Raw genomic sequence first — 21217 nt, 5'->3', positions numbered from 1 at the left:
GTGCTCAAAGATATGGGTTAAATTGTTAATGTTGGAGCACGAAATGTCGTTCAACCTCGGAATTCTACTGGCGTCAAAGGCTTAAAGCAATCATGGCACTCGTATTCAAGTCCATTCTCGTAATCGATCGATCTCACCGTCGCAAGGCCAATCATTTTATATCCATGCAGGCTAGGTAATGAAAAAAAGGAGTATTGAGAAGTAGACATTCTAAAGGACTAACAGACAAGACTAGTCTAGAACTAGAACTACACTTTTGAGATTCATGTGGGGTACCATCGGGACTTCCCCTTGGGGCGCGGTCGATTCAGTCATCCCCAACTAGGCCAGTCTTGACACAGGCAGATATCTCAACTACAGTTTGCTACTAGGCAGATAATCCCTCCTGGCCGCTAAGCCTCTGAGCATAGTATAGCCAAAACAATAATGCGGTCGAGGCAATAATATCACCATGAATGCTTCCATTAAGCATGTGATCCAGTGTTTGACCCACCACATAGCTCTCATCGGAAATTTACGAGCTTTGCAGTATCGTCTCGGGGTTTTCCGAATCTAGAGATCGATCAAATGCTTGTTCCGGGTTGATCTCGTGCTATAAATAGTTCGTCCGCTATCAAAACAACGTGCAACCCCGGCTGCACCTATGTTGGCAGGGGCTATGATAAAACTGCCAATCATACATGATATCAACCTTATTATATATACCTTGGGACTGGAAATGTCACTATAATCTCAACCTTTAATGGTTATTTTCTTCTAGTTGCAGAGTATTTGAGTAAGCCTCGAGCAACCTTTCAATGAGGAAAGCCTCCCGTGTGTATCGGCAGCTTTCGATTTGTTTCATCTGATAGTTCTTGAGGAACTGTTCTTTTCTTTGTTCACTTCTTTTCAACCACCACTTTCGTTTATAATTCAACTTTGCTGGTCAAATTTCCAATACAAGATTAATAAACAACAAAAAAAATGCACGCCTTCTCCCTTCTCTTCTTCATAGCCCCTCTTGCCGTCCTGTGTAACAACTTCACCGTCGGCAGGGGCTCGACTGGCGGGCGCTGCTGCGATCATGGCGTTGCAGACCCCTCTCGCACATGCTCCAAGATGAAGCTGAATTCCTACAGTGTAAGTGTAATTTCTTTACGTTTTTTTTCATCATGACAAGGAGAAGAAAAAAAAAAGAGACAAGAATGCGAGGCGAGTACACAATTAAACCCTTTCTTTTGTAGTGCATCGATTTCAGAAGCGACGCAAAAGCAGGTGACTCGGTCAACGACGTGGGCGGTGGCTGCGATCCAGTAGAGCTCCGCAACTGGCCCATTGGGCGCGACGTCAAAGCATTCGTTCCCGGTAGCGTGGCGACGCACCAGACTTCAGACTTTGATCTCGAGGTTGGCTTTATCGGATGTGCAGAATAAAGAATCAAAATATCAGGGATGGTCCTTGTTAGATCGTAATCTAGAGGTGATGATGTTCCATTTCACTAGCTTGCTCCATTCTGTAATCTTGTTTTCGTCCGAAAGTGTATCGTCAACATCTACTGAATAGAACTTGATGCCGCAATTGGCATAGTCAAGCATGTCAAAAAGGCGACTAGGTCTGTATAGTTCCTCGGGTACTATTGTCAGCAGGACCGCTACAAGCGTCCCTTGTTCCTTTGTTGTTGGGTTATTGTTACACTGTGGGTGCCAAGAGACTGCTTCTTAGCGTCACCGTTCTTTGCAGTGTTTATCAAAGTCAAGTAGTAAACTCCATATGCACCTAATGGAGTGTGTGAGTGCACCTCTCTTGTCGAGAAGAGTCCAAAGGCACGAAGCCACAAAGTATTAAAAGCATGTTTCAATTTTCAAAACAAAGTAGTCATATTACCGCTCCGTACAATCTCAAACCACGAATCCGCCTTGTGCTAAGAATACGACTAAACAGCGCTTCAAACTTATTCAAGGCCAAGCGTATTCTTTGATTGAGTGTTTTCAGCTTTTCAAGCTACCTGTAAAGTCCTTTTCGTTTCTCTGTGTCCCCAGTTCAAGTCGACTTTTTTCTCCCTGTTTGGCTTGTCCAGTTCAGGTTGTTGGGTACTTACTGGCAACTGCCATACAAAAAGGCTATTAATTTGGCAGTTTGTGACTGTTGTCAAATAAGAAATTTCTTCTTTTATTCTCTCCATTCCTAGCACCAATCTCGTGGTTACCGCGCAGGACGAGTGCGTCCGAACAAAAGCATTTTGTGTCAGTATCTGCGGAGGAGGCCATGTTATCATCTAGACATATACCCGCATGGCGTGTACGACTGCACCGGGTAAAAATACCACCACTTCCAACATCAACCCGCCTTGTCCCTTTGTTATTGAGATAAGTGCCGTTCAGTGTTTGCAACCTCTACCTATGTTTGGAGTTTTGAATGGTAGGGGCTACCCAGGCACCTAGGTACCTGTGTGCATAAAATATAAATGTACCGGCGAGGATTTGGCTTGTTTTTTTTTAAAGGAATTAAAAAATCCGCGATTCGGCTATAATTGGAGCACAAGACAAGGAAAACACCCGATGGAATTTGTGCAATTCACGTGCGAAATTTGAGGTAAATTCAACCGTCTTTCCACTCAAAACCCGTGGGCTTATTCATACAGGGGTTGGCCTTGGTATTCGCTGCTTGTTTCGGCCGGCCTACTTGCGCCTTCCCTGTAGTAACCGTTTTGTGGGCGGGAAAGCAATTGTTTTTAGCCGTCTCAACTTTCTAGAATGTCAGAGGAGTTTAACGTTGGGCTCCACATCTCCGACCCCCCTAAAGTCCGGCCCCCTTGAAAAATGTAACGACGAAATACCCCTTTTATAAACCGATTTAAATGTAAACCTATCAACGCACAATAATACAATCATTGTCAGGCTCTCCCGGTTCGCTAACCTCTTCTCCATCGTTCAAAGCTTCTAAACAGTCCCTATTATTTTCCTGTGCTTCATAAACGTTTTTTTTGCTGACCAAAAGCTCGTTGGGATCCGGAATCACCCTTTTCCTTTTGACCGGCCGTACCGCCTCCAATTTTGCTTTTAACAAACTGATTTTTTGCTGAGCTTCAGCCAATAAGATATCCTTGGTTTCGAAGCTTTTTTGGACTTTTGCAAACAAAAGCCGTGAAGTGGCGTTACTTTTTTCGGACCGGGAAATTTCCTGTAGTTGAAGTCGAATATCTCGGGTCGTTTTAGGGGTTTTCCAAATAAGTAAAGACTGGTCGTTAATTTTTTGGGTTGGGCTTTCCGGTGTTTTATCCCTTTGGAAGCCGTTATTTTTACCTTTTTCGACGTTGGCGTTGCTATTTTCTAACAAAAAAGGGTTTAAAAGTGGTTTTGCCAAGTTCACCGGCCATAACCCCGTCGTACGCCAACCAGATTGAATGGTTTTTGCTATAAATGCTTTTGATCTGGCTTTTCGATAGCAAAGTAGAAAGTTTCGTTTCCCAACAACCGTTGAACAGCAAAACTGGTTTACAAATCCCAGGTGACGTCGATAAGCTTCCTTTAACGGCCCAAAAACCGATAAATCCAACGGTTGAAGAACGTGTGACGAATGAGGGGGTAAATATAGGAGTTGAATATTGTTTTGCAAGCAAAGAAGCATAAATTCGTCCGTTATATGTGATCCATGGCCATCCAGAACTAATAACCGCTTTTCAGGGGTTAAAGGTTGGGTATACGGAATAAACACCTTTTTTAACCATTCGATACCTGTTTCATTATTTGTCCACCCGTTTTCGGTTGCATGAAATTGCCAGGTATCGAAAGGACTTAAATCAGCTGGAAACCATTGTTGCTGTACGTTTTTCCCCTTAAATATAACGAGGGGAGGTATAACAGCCCCCGTAGCTGATACACATTCGATTATGCTCGTCCAACCCCGCGTTCCAGGCTCTTTTCGCTGTAATGGCCGGATTTTATTACGCCCTAACACCAGGCCATTAGATCCTTTGCCTTCCATTATACCTGTTTCGTCCATATTCCAACGGTTGGCCGGTTTTATAGTATCGACAACGGGATTTTTCAAATAGGACCACCAAGATTTAATTACCTCGGTTGTAGCCCCATTAACCCGGGCATTTTCTATTCGCCGGGGTCTTTGGGTTTTCAAAATTGGATATCGGGCTATAAAACGGCTAACCCAATGTTTCCCAAGGCTTTTTCTTTCTCCGGCGGCCTGAAGAATTCGTTCCGCAAAATAGCGTAGTTCTTGATGCGTTGGCGGAAGGCCTAACGCGGCCTGCGCAAGTACCCAATCTGCCAAATAGGTTTCCTGCTCCTGTGAAAGCCTTTGACAAAATCTTTTCGCTTGTTGAATTGACTGGGCCCCCTTTAAACGATCGTGAAGGGTACTCCGAGGAATACCCCATTTTTGCGAGGTTTTGTGAACTGATTTGCCATTTCTTATGTCAGAAATGGCAGCAAGAAGCTGATTTTCAGTGTACTGTTTCATTGGAAGGTTTGGAGCAAGAATCTTCAAAAATCAAGTTCTAAAGTGAAAAATTCGTCTAGATATTTATAAAATAAAACAAAGGGTTGACGTGGCTGAGTAGATATTTTTAGGGGCCGGACTTTAGGGGGGTCGGAGATGTGGAGCTCAACGTTACTAAATTCGGAAAATATCAAAGCTTGTTTCAAAATTGCAGGATTGCCCGTTTGTAGGACATGAACTGTGGTATTCATTCTGATACGTACCTAGGCAATCATACGCTGCCAGAGGACTGTGCAATAGTGAAATATTAACTTTATTGAACCAGTTATTTAAATCCATCCTTTCCCCCCTTTTTTGTCTTATCCTCTTTCTTCCAATCAAGCCCATACATTCCCTTTACCTTTTCATTTCTTCAATAGTCTTTCTCTTTTTATTATTTTTTACCCACCACGGTACCTTGACGGTCACTTTCGCTCTTGTTATCAAAAATTCAAAATGCAGATTCAGATTCTTCCTGTAATCTTTGCCATCTTGGCCTCCAACCTCGTCGCTGCCGCGGCCACCCCTGCAGTAAACCCCGCTGCACCTCCCGCCGCTGCTCCCGCCGCTGCTCCCCCTGCCGCTGCTCCCCCTGCCGCTGCTTCCCCCGCCGTTCCAGCTCCGTCAAAGCCTCCCGTTGCGGCTCCCGCTGCTGCTCCCGCTGCCGCCCCAGCTGCCGCAAAACCTGCCGCAAAGCCTGCCGCAAAGCCTGCCGCCGCTCCAGCTGCCGCACCTGCTGTCCCCCCCGCCAATGATTTCTGCTCCCAACAAATGCAGGCATGCCTCGCTACTTGCAATGGCAAAGTGGTAAGCATTGTTTTTTCGATACTTGATTGATCCTTCCAAGCAAGTCACTTTACTGACCAACGTTTCTCTCGTCTTGGTCTCAATAGCTACGGCAATCTTGCTCTGTCGAAGACGACTCTGGAACATGTAGCTGTATGGAGTAAAGCTGGTGGTCAATGAGCAACAAGATAAACAAAACAAACAGGGGGAGGAATAAAAGTAGGGCCAGGCCGCAGCTTATTTTTTGATTACTTGTTGGAGGCCTATTGTCAACATTTAGGGGTTAGATATCCCGGCGGCTAGTCTGGGCTGGGCTCCCACCGTTCACAGACAATAGAAATTAGAAATCATCACAGTTTCATGCACTGCATTTTCAATGGAGAGATACACATATAGCCCGCTGTGGGCGGCTCGCGAGGTCCGCCTCTTGAGGCTGTTTGCCGGGGCAGACGACGACGAGTTGTCCGGAGAATTGTTCCGCAGCTGGTCAAACTGCAAAGGTCGGTGGCAGCCAAGCATCAATACAACATCCGGTGCGGGGCAATCCAATCATGATATCGTCCATCGTGGAAATGACGATCCTTCTTTCTCTTCTTGATCCTCTCATCAGAGGGTCAGTGACCTCCATATGCTTTCCAGACAAAACGACCCCCAGGCATTTCTACATAACCAAGAGTCCAAGACTCAGCAAGACCACGTCCAATGGCCTTAACACGACGCTCAAGATGCTCGGCTACGCGCCGTGCCACATGTCAGGTGACCGCATGCTATCCCCGTAGAAAACAAGCAACCGAACTCAATCTAACTGTCATGCACAGAGAACGGATTCAGTTGGGATGAGATTTGCGAGGTTGTTGAAAGAAAGGTCGGATGATACTTTTTATCTCTGTGAAAGGTCTCCCACTGCAGACAGACTGTGTAGACGTCGGTTGGCACAGAGGGTGCAGTACTTGGCCGTCAGCCGCGGCGGTGGCATGTTGAATAACAGCTGGATAAAGTCTGCCACCCCCGAGCAAGCCATGCTTTTGAGTCTGATTCTAACCCTGGCCATCTAATTCCAAGCACAAAGGTCAACAAGTGGCTTGGATGAAGACAAGGATATAAAAGGATTCCACATTGCCCAACAAGTCCAGCCAGTTTTGCTGCTGCAATCAATTAATTCAACCTCCAGAAAACAACTTGTATGCTTCTTCTGGCTGTTGCATTTATTTCTGGTTGGGATAGCCGGACTAGCGCGCATCTCCACCCAGCGCCTTGTCGCATTGGCTGCGCCTGTAGCTTCCCCGTGCGACCTGAGCCTGTAGCACAGGGCGAAGCTGATGAAAGTACAGTTCTTCAATCTTGGCGGTGAAAATCCTCGCCCGCTACTCGGCTCTGTTGCTCCCACACCTCCCCCGCTTCAATATCCCTTAGAGCACGCTGGATTCGCGACAATGCCTCGTTTCCCAGCGAGTCTTTTCGGCCAGCGAAACAACCCGAGCCAGACCAGCAATCCAAAACCCCCACGGGGGCCAATCAAGATTGCCGCTGTCGGCCACCACAGCGCAGATGTAGCTGCCGTCTTGGACCCCTCCAATTCAAGTTCCCCCGCGGGCTGGCAGGCGGCGACCGGCGAGCGCGGGCGTCGCGTCTGGGTCTACAGCCAGCCAGACATCGACGTCTCGTTCGAATTCATCGAGGCCAGCCGCGCGCAGCTCGACGACGCCCTGCAGGGAGACGCGGTCGCCGTGCTGCTGGTTGGAAATCTCGCCTGCTACGATCGGCTCGTCCGGCCAGCCACGAGCTACCTCCAGGACCTGCTCGATTGCTTCGCCGCGCTGCGGAGCAAGACTCGTCATATTCCAGTGGTCTTTGTCCTACGCGGGGCCGGGGACTTTCGAGCCCGGCAGCAAGAGTCGCCGATATATCGCTGCTTCCCCGACGGCGGCGACTCGATGCACGAGTCGGGCGAGGTTGCGGGCATGAGGCTGCTCGTGGGCAAGATAGGCACGATCGATGGGTCGGGTCAACATGAAGAGGCGCTGGGGGAGACTGAGAGAGCGGAGCTATATCTTCACTTTGCCGAGGACCAACAGGGGGGTGCTCTGGATATGCGGTTCGTTGCAGCGGCAGTCAAGGAGATTGCCCTACACGCTATCGAGAGCACCCAGCGATCCAAAGTCTGTTGACGTGCGTTCTCGATGACAAAGTATTTCCGAACTGGGTGTACTATGTATAACGGCAAGGCCATCCTTACTTGTACTCATTCAGGGCTCAAATCAATGCCCCATTTCCCCCGCCTTTTTTTTTCGAGCCGCCCCGGCTCCCTTAGTCAGATGCGACGGGTCGATGGTCGATTCGGACAGCTTGGCGCCTGCACAGCAGGCTGATCTCGAGCTGCTCATGTCATGACCTGTGGAGGCTGGGACTCCAAAATTAGCAACCAAATTTGTCAGTATGCCCTATGCATAAACATGTGACAGCGTGGGCGGAGCGCAGATTTGCAGATCTCTCTTTTATTTGGCTAATTATAAGAGTATTCTTTCATGCCCTGAGGGGAGCAAAAAGAGCTGGTTTGATTACTTTGCTGTGTGAGCAATGTCTTTTCGGCCGAAAATCCTCCTAATAAAGTCATTTTTTTTTGCCAAGCCGCCCAAGCCTTGATTGCCAAGCCCTTATTTATGATCTGTTCGTATTAGATGGATACTGTTTATAATTTTGAACATACTCAGGGAATTTATCCATATGTGCTATTCTGGACCATTTTCTAGCCAACTGAAAAAATTATAAATGCCGCCATGCTTCTCTCGAGAATCTGTTTGTTTGTATTCACAATCCACCTCACTCGCTCAAGGTTGTTTTCCAGTCTCTCTTTTGTCCGCATTTACCACTGTCTTTCACTTTTTTTCCTTGACTACTTTCTTTCATATATCATTTTAACTGTTATTTTCCCGTAACCGGCACGAGTCTCTTGTTTAATTTGTCCTTCACTTAAATCGATTTACAGCCCCATATTTTGTTTTCTTTCAGGTTAGCATTTTGTTCTCAACTTCCCAAATCTTTTCTGATCAAGACCAGATACCTAACATCATTGTCGCCGCGTCAGATACAGCCGCACCACCGTCAAGATGCACTTCTCAAAGCTTCTAGTCCCGTTCGCCCTGTTTGTCCTCAACGCCAACGGCGTCCAGGCTGCCAGCGACGGTGCCAGCACCAGCGGCGTTAAAGCCACCGGCGACATGGGCAGCCCCCGCGGTGTCCAGGATGCCGGCGGTTCCCCCGGTGCTCCCGCCTCCTCCGTCGCTCAAGCTTCCTCCGGTTCCTCCAAGCCATCCCGTCTCACCCGTATCAGCCGTATCGGCCGTCCCAAGCGTTCCAACCGTCCCAACCGCCCAAAGTCCACCAAGATGTGTCAGACAAGTCTGCTTTCCTCAACCGGTGTCGTGGTTAGGACAATGTCCCTCGTTCCCGGCGAAGACAACCTATTCTCGTATCCCGATGGTCCAGACCAAACGGAGCACGTGATCACGGTTAAGCCAAGCAAATTGACATGCAAGCCTTCGATAACTGAAGGAGGGATCCCCGAGGGGTGGAAGTGGAAGTATATGAAAGTTTGAACAAGATCAGGGCGTGTGTTTTCTTCTTTCTTTTTTTTTCCTTGGGCGAGGTGGATTGAAACAATTGCCATGTCTAGTTGCAGCAACTTGAATAACAACGTTGGTAATTCTACTGATTGGCGATTGCTTGGATTTCTGTACGCGTCTTCCCGATATCCTACAAAGTCTCGAGGTCAGTTTTGTGTACTACATTTCATCGTTCCACAACTCGCAGTGTTGTATTTGATTGTGCGAACTCGGTTGAGCAGTCTCCACGGCACGATAATAAATTGGTTTACATCAACCTCGACTGTCAAACTTGACTGGCGTTTTATTCGCGACTCAAGCTTGTAGTTTGGGTTAAAAAAGAGTAGCACAAAAAGCCCCGCAAAATCCTTTATACTAAGCTGTAGATATATTCAAATGGTGCATCGCTTACCTTTGTTTAATTGCTACGAAAGGCTCCCTTGATTGTTGAAAGAAAATTCTGGGCTGTTCAGGTCCAGGGGCTCATCTATTAGGTCCCGCTAGACACAACCACGTCTTGTCTAACATAAACACCCTGAATCCAGGGCTGTGGAGACGGCTAAATGAGCGTCTTCCCTCCCCCTCTGTAGATTCTCGCAACCAAACCTAGGACTGACACAGCCTTTGCTCCGCTACAAGACAGTTTCTAGATCAGACCCACTGCAGACACACCTCTTGAACGCTGTAGAGTATTCCTTGGCTATGTAGAATAGCTCCAGGCTCGGTTAGGGCATTTCATTCCCGCTCGAGTTTCCGGGCATAACTACTTCTCTCGTGGAATTTCTCTACAACCAGTCGCGTGTTTTGGTTGCGAGAAGGCAACGTAAATGTTGACGACTTTCTCAGGACTTGGACAGCGGAGGTATCTGCCGTGGCATCCCAGCGGCGTTGACTGTACAGTCTGTACCATGCTGTTCTGGATATGGGTTGGAAACCAATGGTGTGCAGGCTTTATGTCGACAGCTGGCATCTCCACCAAGGAAGCTCACCAAGCCTTAAAAATGCGCGTTTGTTGACGACTTGGACATACTTCCAAACGAGTGCGTGAGTAGACTTTAGAGCCGACCTTCAAAAGCTCCAACGTTCTAGATTATGCGAAATTCCGCAGGTTTTTCGCCAAACTCCCCGCCGTCCGTGATGCCTCGGACCATGCGGGCCGGCACGACGGTGGGCGCAACGTGCGCGTAGCAGGTAGTCGCAGTGTCGTCCGCCCCTGTGTCCATCTCGGCCCCCATGGTGTGGTTGCACCCTGCACCACCCCTGATGCGACGCAGCGTCATCAAGGCTGGCGAACCCCTCACGCGACATACCAGGTCACCTGGCCGCGTGACGCGTGAGCCCATGCCGACGAGCCCCGATGCCGTCCGGTACGCGACCCGACACATAGAGGGCCACGTCATGCACTCCACGAACCTCTCGCCCGTGGCGCCTTTGGCACGACGGCGAATCTCGGCCTGTGCGTCGGGCGGCAGCATGTCGAGCAGCGAGCGTTCAGGAAGGTAGCTGATGTTTTCGCCTCCACCGTGGCATTCGGGTACCGAGTGGAGCAGCTTGTGGTACTCGACCACATAGGCGGCGAACGACCGTTGATGCTCGGCCAGCGGCTGCTGGGAGCCTGCTGTGGTCATCGGCTCGTCCTTCTCCCTGGTGCCCAGCGGCAAGGCCAGAGAGAGTGATTCCAGGACCTCGAGGGCGTTGCCATCCGTGGAGCCGTCGGCGGGGAATACCACATTCCACAGTCGATCCAGCCAGAAGGGGTTCTTCTTTGCTTGCTCTCGTGCGAGGTTTGTTACGGGAAAGTCGGCCGTCTCCATGCGGTGCGACACTCCGGCGATCTCGTCAATCACCCAGCCTCGGACGATGAGGTGCGGCATGGGCATCCCCTTTGTGCCGTCTATGTCACCTTCGATGCGGATGTCGGCGTCTTCCTCCTCAGCCGGCACCACCGAGTAGCTCAGTGGGGTGGTCCTGTTGATGCTGTGCCAGTCCGGCACCCAGCTGGGCATCCTACCCTCGTCCTCAGGATCCCAGTCCCTCTCCTCGACGGAAACGTCCTCTTCGTGGTCGACGAGGGTGGTGACATAGAGATTCTTCGTCTTTTGGATAAAGGTGACGGCCAGTTTTGTGTATACGATGCCACGTGTAACTGTGTAGTCTGGCTTGATGACGGGCACACCATCCATGACGGCCAGTGGGTGGCCCAGCAGACTGTAGACGCGGTCCCGCGGGTCCGTCACACCAAGGATGCGCGCCCAGTGCATCCCGGTGAGGAAATCGCACGAGGGCGTACCGTCCTTGTTGACCTCCCAAATCATCAAAATGTGGTGCGCAACCCAGAGGAGCAGCCCGAGGTGGGTCACGAGCGACGCCGCATTGTAGTCCAAGAACTTGACGAACCGGCCCAGAAGCGGCCAGTCGACCGAGTGCAGCTCCAGCGGCTGGGACTTGCCCTCTCCTGCGTCTGCACCAGGCCAGAGCGCAGTATACACGATGGCCTCACGCGCAAGACCGAGCTCCTGCACGATCCAGGTGCGGTGAAAGTATTCAATGTCGAAGAAGAACTTGACGGCACTCCACCAGCGCGCCTGCTCCCGATACCGGGCCCGATCCTCCTCCGACAGCAGCGCGAGCGTCCCGTCCGCGGGGTCGCCGACTGTATGCGGATCCGTGGGGTCGTGATGTAGCAGAATGCGCGCCTCGACAAGACGGCTCTCGGGATCTTCCATAAAGTCGTGGATGAACCGGATGGCGTCGCGCGTCTGCCGGCGGCCCTCGACGCCCTTTTCCCAACCCATCCAGGCCAGCACGCGGTGCGCGCTGGCAAAGATCCGCCCCATGAGCTCGACCTGCGATGTGCGCTCGCTCAGGTCCTCTTGGTTGATGCAGACCGCGTCGGCCCACAGTCGTCTCACGGGTCGCCGTCTCTGCTGCATGACCTGTGCCGATCCTGCGGCTCCCGAGTGGCTGGAAGCATCGTCGTCTGCATCACTGCCATAAGCACTGTCGGGCAGGGGAATGTTGCGAAAGGCAGTGAGCGCTGCCTGCAGGCTCGCGGTGACCGAGAGCGTTTTGCCTTGGACGGTGATGTCGCGTCGGTCGCTCGTGTCGCCCCAGACGTACGAGATGGCCTCGTATGGCTCCCCGTCGATTGGCTGCGGGACTAGACGTCCGACTATGGGGTCGGAGAACTCGCCCGCCTCGAGTTCAAATACACGAATGAACTGTGGGGCTAGGGCGCTGTAGTATTTCGGGTAGGGCCGCGGCCTAGGGTCTACCATTGTCTCTACAGTGGGGAGGTGAAGTGCCGACTCTTCCATGGTCTGGATTCCGGGTAAAAGCCATCTCCACATTTGACGTCGATGCAGCGGACACAGTGGTAGAAATATTTTCTCACTTGCCTTGACGGCAATAGCTGAAAGCTGCAGAGAGAAGCAGATAGATAGCTTGTCAAGAAATCAGCCCACAAAGCGATAAAGCCCCGTAGGCATCACCATCAACTGGCAATCTACAAGGCTTTTGGGTGGGACAAGAGATGCAGCCAAGCGTGAGCTGAACTTCTGTAGCGAGCCTCCAATACTTCGCACTTGTCGGTTTTCTTTTTGTGGACCAGATTGCCTCTCATCCTGGAATTAAATTCTCCGTAAGGAAAGAACAACGCTCGAGGCCTCATGGGTGTTTTCAGCTTTGGGTGATTGGGTGTCGCACCCTTGCTAGCTCTGCCTGGGGCTACTTACACGCCCGATTACCCCGCACTGCTGTCAACGGGTTGCCTTTCGATATCAACCTGCCAAGCTGCGCTCTCTCTTTTTTTTGTCTGCGGCTGGCGCGTTAATGAAAAAAAAATAGCCCAACGAGAAAGCAGCCCATCTTTTTGGTCTTTGCAAGACTCGCATCAAATCAGGCCGAGCCCTGTTGCGCATTCCTTCCTAATCGTCCTACCGTGGACAATGACCAACAACACAATGGAAGAGCCAAGGGCACGTGGTACTGATCCTCTAGATTCCATGGAGGAAATTCCAGAGAGGTAGGCGCCAACGTACTCCACTCCAGCATCAGCCCAGATCCCAATCCTAACTGTTGTGCCACCCCAAAAAAGACTGGATGAGCAACACGAAACCACGACCAAAATCCTGGGCTTCCTCATCCATCCAAACATCCCCGTGACGTCACCCACACTCAAAGTCGCCGACGTCGGCGCCGGTACGGGAATATGGCTCCTCGACGTTGCTCGCTCTCTGCCGTCAACATGCCAGCTCACCGCATACGACAAAACCCCCTCCGGCTTCCCCCCGTCCAGTGCCTGGCCAGCCAACGTATCCTTCAAGATCCAGGACATGTACGCCCCCTTCCCAGCCGCCGAGCTGGGGACCTACGACCTCGTCGCGGTCCGATTCGTCAGCAGCGCCAGCACCCGCGCCGACTGGGCCCGCGCCGTCGCAAATCTGACCACGCTGCTCCGGCCGGGCGGCTGGCTGCAGTGGACCGACAGCTGCAACTTCGCCCTGTACAACTCTGCGCCGGGGACCTCGCGCGTCGCCTGCCAAGAGATATACGACGGTCTGGACCCCTTTCGCCCCGGTCTTGCTGGCATCAATGGCCCCGTCATCGGGCTCATGATGCGCGAGTCTTGCAACGTGCGCAGGCCAGACGTCTTTCGGGATGCGGGGCTGGTCGACGTGCACGAGGATGTCTTTTCGACGGACAAACTGCAGGACCCGGGGCTTGGGTTCAGGGACAAGGGTACCAGGAATATCATGGAGTGTTTTCTGGGGTGTTTGGAGGAGCTGGTGACGGTCGAGGGCAGCGGGTGGACCAAGGAGCGGATCGAGAGGTTGCGGGGCGGGGCCATGGGGGAGATCGATGCGGGGGTCTATCACACCCTAGACCAGGTCTGCATTATAGGGAGGAAACCTAGCGAGAGCTGACTTTGTGTCACTAGAAATAAAACATCGATCTTGAATATCGCCTGTCTGCCGAGTTCTTTCTAACGTTTGTGAACGCAACGGTCAGAAATTAATAGTTTGTGTCCGAGTTGCCAATGGTTTTCTCTGCGCGCGCTTTGTTATTTTAACTATCTGGGCTGCGCGGTACCACGCGATAACTACCTCAGAGCTAATGAAGTGAATTCCATGATCCCGAGGTGATTCGCGACGTTCGATTAAAGTCATTATAATTTCGTCCCTGTCTCCACCGAATCGCTTTTATTACCCCTTACAAGATCCCCGTAGCTTTTCACTAAAAATCCACTTTAAGCTACGCTAACCATCACTTTGGCACATACCTACCTGCCGTAGCAATATCGCATACATCGAACGTGTAATCAAGTTACCTCATCATCTAAAGACCCGGGGATAATCCAAAAAAAAATCCCAGGACTCTTCAATGGCTCTGGTCATCGGCTATATGCCCGTTACTTTCGCAGGGCAGTCTCATACATGCGAAACAAGGGTTCCATGTGTCGTGTTGAGATTTGAACATAATAATAGGTCCATTGTGATGGTACGTCATAACGTTGCGTACCCCCTGTTCGGCACCCCCCCTGTTCGGCACCCTGAAAATCTAACAACGAAATGCCTACTTTTATAAACTGATTTAAATATAAAATTATCAACGGACAAAAATACAATCGTTTTCACGCTTCTCCGGTTCATTAACCTCTTCTTCATCAGCTAAAGGTTCCAAATTTTCTATATCATTTTCCTGCAATCCAATAATGTTCTGTTTGTTAACCAAAAGCTCGTTTGGATCCGGAACCACCCTCCTCCTTTTAACCGGCCGTATTGCCTCCAGTTGTGCTTCCAATAAGCTGATTTTTTGCTGGGCGCTAGCCAAAAGGGTATCTTTGGCTTCGAAGCTTTTTTGGACTTTTGCAAATAAAAGACGTGAAGTAGCGTTGGTTTTGTTGGATTGGGAAAGTTTTTGCAGTTGAAGTCGGATATCTCGGGTCGTTTTAGGGGTTTTCCAAATAAGTAAAGACGGGTCGTTAATTTTTTGGGCTGGGCTTTCCGGTGTTTTATCCCTTTGCAAACCGTTGTTTTTATCTTTTATAACGTTGGCGTTGCTATTTTCTAACAAAAAAGGGCTTAAAAGTGGTTTAACCAAGTTTACCGGCCATAACCCCGTTGTACGCCAACCAGATTGAATGGTTTTTGCTATAAATGCTTTTAATCTGGCCTTTCGATAACAAAGTAGGAAATTTCGTTTTCCAATAACTGTTGAACAGCAAAATTGGCTAACAAATCCAAGTTGACGTCGATAAGCTTCTTTTAACGGCCCAAAAACCGATAGATCCAATGGTTGAAGAACGTGTGACGAATGAGGGGGTAAATATAGGAGTTGAATATTATTTTGCAAGCAAAGAAGCATAAATTCGTCCGTTATATGTGATCCATGGCCATCCAAAACTAATAACCGCTTTTCAGGGGTTAAAGGTTGGGTATACGGAATAAACACCTTTTTTAACCATTCGATAGCCGTTTGGTTATTTGTCCACCCGTTTTCGGTTGCATGAAATTGCCAATTATCGAAAGGGCTTAAATCCGTGGGAAACCATTGTTGTTGTGCGTTTTTTCCCTTAAATATAACGAGGGGAGGGAGGGCAACGCCCGTAGCCGATATACATTCGATTATAGTCGTCCAACCACGCGTTCCGGGCTCTTTTCGTTGCAACGGCCGGATCCCGTTAAGCCCTAATACTAGGCCATTAGATCCTTTGCCTTCCATTATACCGGTTTCGTCCATATTCCAACGGTTTTCCGGTTTAATAGCGTTAATAACCGGGTTCGTAATATAAAGCCACCAAGATTTAATTACCTCCGTAGTAGCGCCATTAACCCGGGCGTTATCTATTCGACGGGGCCTTTGGGTTTTAAGGATTGGATAACGAGCCAAAAAACGAGTTATCCAACGTTTTCCAAGGCCTTTTGTCTCTCCGGCGGCTTGAAGAATTCGTTCGGCAAAAAAGCGTAATTCTTGATGCGTTGGCGGAAGCCCTAAAGCTGTTTGGGTAAGTACCCAATCAGCCAAATGCTTTTCCTGTTCCGTGGAAAGCCTTTGAAAAGGGCTTTGTGCTTTTTTATAAGGTTGAGAACCTTTAAGTCGACTTTGAAGTGTAGACCTAGGTATTCCCCATTTTCGGGAGGTTTTTGCAATTGGATTGCCATTATTGACGTCGTTAATTGCAGATATAAGCTGTTTTTCAGTATATTGCTTCATTGGAAAATGGAGAATTAAAATCAGAAAAAAGTAAATCCAAAAGTGACAGATTCATCGAGATATTTATAATAGAAGTTGGAGGATAAAAATAAAAGTGTTGTTATTTTTGGGTGCCGAACAGGGGGGGTGCCGAACAGGGGGTACGCAACGTTAATAATAATAGTTGCATTAGCTAGGGGCTATGCCCCTGGCAGATCCATGGACTAGATAAGGCCAAAGCGAAGGCCCGGTACCTTTGTAGCCAGCTACTTTTTCTCTTCCGTACAAAGCTTTCACAAATCGATGGGGTCATGGCATGTGTCCATAGCTCAAAGCTTCAGCTACCATCACCGACTATATTAAGGCAAGCACCCTCCCTGGTTATTAATAACATGCCGCAAGGAGCCATGTTACCCATGGAAAGACCGGCGGAGTTTTTTCCTGGAGTTCTCGCGTCTGTAACCTTTTTCAGTCCTCACAACCGGTGTATAACAGTGACCGATCTTTGGTGGATGGCAAAGGTTTTCTCTGCTACATTCAAGGTATCCCCGATGCGCGGCAATCTATCCTCTCATTGTCTCAAGTTCCTCCATATCATACCAGAAGATATGTCCTATCTTGCTGTTTGCCCCAGCCTGTGACTGACAAGGAAAAGAAGAAAAAGATCGCAAACTCAATCATCGCAGTGGCAAGGTGCAATACCAAGAGCGGCGTCAAACCGCAGACTGGAGACTGCTCCTAACTAGTCCGAGTCGGACAGTGTCAAGTCAACCTCAAAGCGACCGCCACGCAGGCGGCGCTCCTTGTACGCCCGTTCTGGCCTCTCTTCTAAGTCGCCTCCATTATCAGTCTCTCGCTTGATGCCCCTTACAATGGCCTTCTTGTCTTCACTTTCGACGGGTCGCTCCAGAATTCCCTCCTGGTATAGGTTTTCTGGATTGGAAACAAAACAAAAGTTAGTCATCAGCAGATACTATCACAAGTTGAAATGATCAATGAGACAGACCTCTAGTCCTATAGCGAAATTCGAACACCGCGAAAGGCCGCTCGCGACAATCATTGTATACGCGGACTTCTCTGGTGCGGGTGGGGAAATTCTCCTTGATTGTGTTGTTGTAACTGATTTGACTCCGTGTTACTATCAGCAGGCAGTCTAACGTAAATAGAGTACTTGGTCATCCGCTCACTTAACCACGTACCTTGCTGTGAGTCCCAAAGCCTTGCCTTTGAGGGCTTTCTCGGGAATTTTGTTGGATTCCTCGTGAACTCGACTACGCTCCTGAAGTATCCTCCTCCGGCTTTTTTCATGTGATACAGTTTTACTGTAATGCTGGCAAGGCTTTTCACTTGCTCCAAATGCTTCTCCATCTCCTCAGCCGATAAGTCTTGATCATCGGTATCTGGTCAGAAAGTTGAAAAGTATTAGACGCGGAACATAAAGACAAGGCATGATTGACCAAACATAATGCCAACAAATGGGCTTGACGGACCGACTTCCAAACTAGCAAAATGCCACTTTTGCGTGATAAGCTGTCCGTCCGAGTTGATGACTGCATGACAACTAGTGACTTGATCCCAAGTGTTCTCCAGCGGTCCCCCTCTACTGGTTTCAGAGAACACCGCATAGTTATCTTTGGTAGTGTGTATATCGCAGGCGATATGATGACTCTTCCTAACAAAGTCGGGTGTGCGCACCACCCTTACGGCAAACGGCTCGCCCGATTTGGCCTCGATGTATCTGACAATGTGGAGTTTGTCACCGAGAGGGTCAAGTTCCTCCTTGGTCGACTCCATGTCTGCAGCTTCGACATGATACCTGTGAAGCTTAAAGTCAGCATCTCACCTGCCGGCGGAAGGTCGAGAGTTTCCAAGTAAGATATTTGAATTTCGTGATCTAAGAGAGACAAAAGAAAGCTCACTCTATTGCAGGCTGGCCAGAGACGAGGACCTGCACCTCAATGCCCTTGAGTTCTGGAGAGATCATGGTGGTTGAAGATGATGGTGATCTGAGAATGCACGGGCAGAACGAGAGGGATGACTGTCAAGACGGAAAGCTGGATAGAATCCCAAGAACTGTTCAGTTTGATTTAATGTTAAATCAGCAGAAGCGCAGAGAATCAACGAAGATCATGGAATATGGAAGCAGCCCTGGATGCACCAGGAAAGCTTGATTGCCGGAAGAAGATAGAGCGGCCAAAGGTCGAAAAGTAATTCGAGTACTTCGGGTTTGTGCGAGAGGTCAAACAGCACCTAGGATTCTGCCGACGTCTGTGATCACTCATATCAAGCGCGCCTGCCTACCTGGGTAGGTAGGTACCTATGCAAGTACCTCCTCGATAAACAAACAGCTGGATGCGACCCCACGCGAGAGATGCCCCGCTTTCCTGTTTTTGGAATCTTTCCTGGGGTGGACTTTTGTGCATTCTTGACGACTTTCATCGTCGCACAAGAGGCGCACACCTGGTTTGCTGTTTGCTGGCTTGCATCTCGTAAGTGGCCATCACTGCAATTTGCAGCACTGTCTGCCTGTGAATGCGGTTTCGGTCACCTACCTAGGTACCTAGCCTGCCATGATTATTTGGTATCCGCGCTGAATCTCTGGTATGTTTGTGGACGATGGATTAAATCAATAAAGTCAGTCAATTATTTACTAGAAAGTGATTGATCCCAAGTAAACCCCGAACAGCGCCCAAATTCCCGTATGATGCTCCAACCCTGAAGAACTCCAAAACTCCCAACAATCGTCACAAGTACAGAAACCTCGAAAATAAACAATCTGAAAAAAATATCAACAAGGGGCAAGATCCCGCTGTCTTTGATCTGTTTCTGTTTGCGCTTTTCTGTCAATTTCATATCACATTGCTGGGATCGTACCCCTCATCCCTTGGACTCCTCCCCCTGGGCGGACTGTACGCGCTGCTCCCGCTCCTCGACGGTGGGTAGTTGCTCGATCTGCTTTCCGTCGTGGGGCTGGCCCGCTGCGCCACGATCTTGGGCAGCGTCCTGGACATGGTGCCCGGCAGGGTCATGCGCCGGTTGGGGTCGGGCGGCAGCACGATGTTGGGCGGGGTGAGCGGCAGATCGGCCACGGCCCAGGGCGGCGTGACCCCCCACACGGGCCCGTTCTCCATCTCCCCCGCCGCCGTGGCGTAGGGGCCGTCGCCGTACAGCGAGCCCGTGGGCCCGTCGTACTTGCTGCGCTTCCCGCGCTTCCCGCCGCCGCCCAGACCCTTGCCGCCGATGCCGCCGCCTTTGATCGGGGAGCCGTTGATGTGGTCCCTTCGCCTGCGCGCCCGCTTCCAGAGGAAGATCCCCGTGCCGATCAGCATGACGGCGCCAAAGACGGCGCAAAAGGTCACGACGAGCACCAGGTTGGCCGACATGCGCTCGTCGCTGCTGGTGGCGGCGGATGGCGCATTGGATGGCGGCGGGCCCGTGATGATGGTCACGGTGGTGGTGGGGCCGGAGCCCGTGGAGTTGCCGCCCCCGGCCGGTGGTAGGAGAGACAGCGTGACGTTTGGCGAGGCGGTAATCGAGGTCGACAGGGTGCTGGGAGGTTTGGTCAGTGACGCAGACGAGCTGGTGAGCGGCAGGATTGATATCGATGTGCTCGAGCGGCTGCTCGATCGGTTGGTTGTCCTGCTGCTGCGACTGCTGCTTGTGGTGGTGGTGCGGTCGCTGGTGGTAGTACGCTCGCTGGTGGTGGTGCTGGTGCTGCTGCTACTACTGCTGGTGGTCGATGTGGTGGCGTCACTGGTTTCGTTGTCGAACTGTCTGCGGATCACGTAGACCAGCTGAGGTGGTGGGCTGTTTTGGCTGTCGGCCTCCCGAGGTCTCGTCGGGACAGCCGTGCTACGGGCCTGCTCGACGATATCTCGGCGGCGATATGGCGTTTCTGGTTGTTGGTATGGTGGTTCTGTTCCTTGCTGCTGCTGCTGCTGCTGCTGCTGCTGCTGTTGTTGTGTTTGTAGATCCCGGTCCTCTACTGCAATGATGGAGTCCTGGTAGGTGTCACTCGACGGCGTTATGCCTTGCACGATGGGTGGCGATCTTGTTTCGAGATCCAGATGGCGGTCGAACGCTTTACTTGGCGAGGAAAGGTCCTGTTCCCTTTTCAAGCATTTCTCTTCTGACGAACTCTCCTCCGCAGCGGTGCTATTCGTCGGGGGAAGCAAGGATCCCCGACTGGGATATTGTGACTCCATCCTGTTCCTTGTTTTATTTTTCTTCCTTCCTAGTCAATTTTGCCTCCAACAAGAAAAAAACCGATTCCCCCGAAGAGTGCGTCACCCTCTTTGGTCCTTGCTTCTTGGCAAATCAATCGTCCTGAAAATCTGCAAGGGAAATCCCGAGATCTTTTTCGGAGCTGCGGTGCATGGGGGTATTATTCGGAAACCAAAAAAGAAAAGAAATAAAGATTAAAAAAAGACAAAATAGAGTATAGCTCAAGTCGCAGAAACATACATGAAGCGGTCCGGAGGGAAAGGAGGGGGGGGCGTAAACTTCAACATGACTTTGAGTGGGGGGGGGGGGGGGGGACCCTATCGGCCTTTTCAAAGTCAGCTTTCCTGTAGCGTCCGTGATTTTTCTTTTTATGTTTCTATTTTATTTAATTTTCCCTTATTAAAACGTCCCGTTTCCTCCATGTTTCTGGACATGTCGCTCTGGAACGAAAAAGCGCGGACTGCCGAGCAAAAAGGAACGTCTGCCAGCTCGAGCCCTCTTCTGTTATCCTCTCTGCACGTACGTGCGCTTTGCATTTCGTCTAGTCGTTGGCGCCGAAAATCTTATCTTTTTTATCTCACACCTACCTCCCTTTGTGGGGGAGCCTCAAAAGGAAAAGGAAAAAAAGAAAGGTCCGTTGTGCGTTGATGTTGCGTTGCATCCTTTTTTTCATTGGGTGACCCCTAGACAGAATCAATAAACAAAGAAGCAAGAGAATTATGTTACAAAAATGGAAATTTTGGACGGAGGATTGGTGAGAGTAAAAAGTAAGTTTGCGCGGTACCACGATTCCCGTGATTTGGTTGTCTCGACGATCCCTGTATAAATCCCTCTAATTATTTTCCCCTGATTTTCCCGGACGTGCGAAACAAGTTTGCTGATGTTTCTGGTACAGCCGTCCAATCTTGTCGTCGACATTCTCCTTTTTTTTTCCTTTT

General features: G+C 50.1%; 8 protein-coding genes across 8 annotated transcripts; 5 read left to right on the top strand and 3 right to left on the bottom strand.

Moving 5' to 3' along the window:
• Positions 1-963: 963 nt before the first annotated feature.
• On the top strand, positions 964-1412 carry MGG_07352 (uncharacterized protein; the record flags this gene model as incomplete). The annotated part of the gene is made up of 2 exons (XM_003715543.1): positions 964-1119; positions 1224-1412. 2 exons carry the CDS (start codon positions 964-966, stop codon positions 1410-1412), a joined length of 345 nt encoding a protein of 114 aa, XP_003715591.1.
• A 3517-nt stretch (positions 1413-4929) lies between these two features.
• Positions 4930-6038, top strand: MGG_07350 (uncharacterized protein; the record flags this gene model as incomplete). The annotated part of the gene is made up of 3 exons (XM_003715542.1): positions 4930-5280; positions 5642-5759; positions 5899-6038. The coding sequence occupies 3 exons, from the start codon at positions 4930-4932 to the stop codon at positions 6036-6038; spliced, it is 609 nt and encodes a 202-aa protein (XP_003715590.1).
• A 654-nt stretch (positions 6039-6692) lies between these two features.
• On the top strand, positions 6693-7427 carry MGG_07349 (uncharacterized protein; the record flags this gene model as incomplete). Its single annotated transcript, XM_003715541.1, has 1 exon — positions 6693-7427. The coding sequence occupies one exon, from the start codon at positions 6693-6695 to the stop codon at positions 7425-7427; it is 735 nt and encodes a 244-aa protein (XP_003715589.1).
• A 939-nt stretch (positions 7428-8366) lies between these two features.
• Positions 8367-8855, top strand: MGG_07348 (uncharacterized protein; the record flags this gene model as incomplete). The annotated part of the gene is made up of 1 exon (XM_003715540.1): positions 8367-8855. The coding sequence occupies one exon, from the start codon at positions 8367-8369 to the stop codon at positions 8853-8855; it is 489 nt and encodes a 162-aa protein (XP_003715588.1).
• Positions 8856-9221: 366 nt separating this feature from the next.
• MGG_07347 (uncharacterized protein) lies at positions 9222-12252 on the bottom strand. The gene has a single exon (XM_003715539.1). It carries the CDS (start codon positions 12209-12211, stop codon positions 9947-9949), a length of 2265 nt encoding a protein of 754 aa, XP_003715587.1. The 5' UTR covers positions 12212-12252; the 3' UTR covers positions 9222-9946.
• A 400-nt stretch (positions 12253-12652) lies between these two features.
• MGG_07346 (uncharacterized protein) lies at positions 12653-13831 on the top strand. The gene is made up of 2 exons (XM_003715538.1): positions 12653-12885; positions 12958-13831. Exons 1-2 carry the CDS (start codon positions 12809-12811, stop codon positions 13784-13786), a joined length of 906 nt encoding a protein of 301 aa, XP_003715586.1. The 5' UTR covers positions 12653-12808; the 3' UTR covers positions 13787-13831.
• A 2966-nt stretch (positions 13832-16797) lies between these two features.
• MGG_07345 (uncharacterized protein) lies at positions 16798-18039 on the bottom strand (the record flags this gene model as incomplete). The annotated part of the gene is made up of 5 exons (XM_003715537.1): positions 16798-16988; positions 17062-17193; positions 17255-17455; positions 17546-17871; positions 17975-18039. 5 exons carry the CDS (start codon positions 18037-18039, stop codon positions 16798-16800), a joined length of 915 nt encoding a protein of 304 aa, XP_003715585.1.
• Positions 18040-18904: 865 nt separating this feature from the next.
• MGG_12410 (uncharacterized protein) lies at positions 18905-20260 on the bottom strand (the record flags this gene model as incomplete). The annotated part of the gene is made up of 1 exon (XM_003715536.1): positions 18905-20260. One exon carries the CDS (start codon positions 20258-20260, stop codon positions 18905-18907), a length of 1356 nt encoding a protein of 451 aa, XP_003715584.1.
• Between the last annotated feature and the right edge of the window lie 957 nt (positions 20261-21217).

This window comes from Pyricularia oryzae, chromosome 2 (genome assembly GCF_000002495.2).
Source record: "Pyricularia oryzae 70-15 chromosome 2, whole genome shotgun sequence".
NCBI classification, from domain to species: domain Eukaryota; kingdom Fungi; phylum Ascomycota; class Sordariomycetes; order Magnaporthales; family Pyriculariaceae; genus Pyricularia; species Pyricularia oryzae.
Note: the sequence above shows the minus strand (reverse complement) of the source record. Positions and strands in the feature narration are given on the sequence as shown.

Excerpts from the sequence above, each read along its gene's own strand:
- MGG_07346 (XM_003715538.1), top strand. The coding sequence starts at position 12,809 with ATGACCAACAACACAATGGAAGAGCCAAGGGCACGTGGTACTGATCCT. Across the intron at positions 12,886-12,957 it reads ATGGAGGAAATTCCAGAGAG|ACTGGATGAGCAACACGAAA; the intron begins GTAGGCGCCAAC and ends ACCCCAAAAAAG.
- MGG_07347 (XM_003715539.1), bottom strand. The coding sequence starts at position 12,211 with ATGTGGAGATGGCTTTTACCCGGAATCCAGACCATGGAAGAGTCGGCA.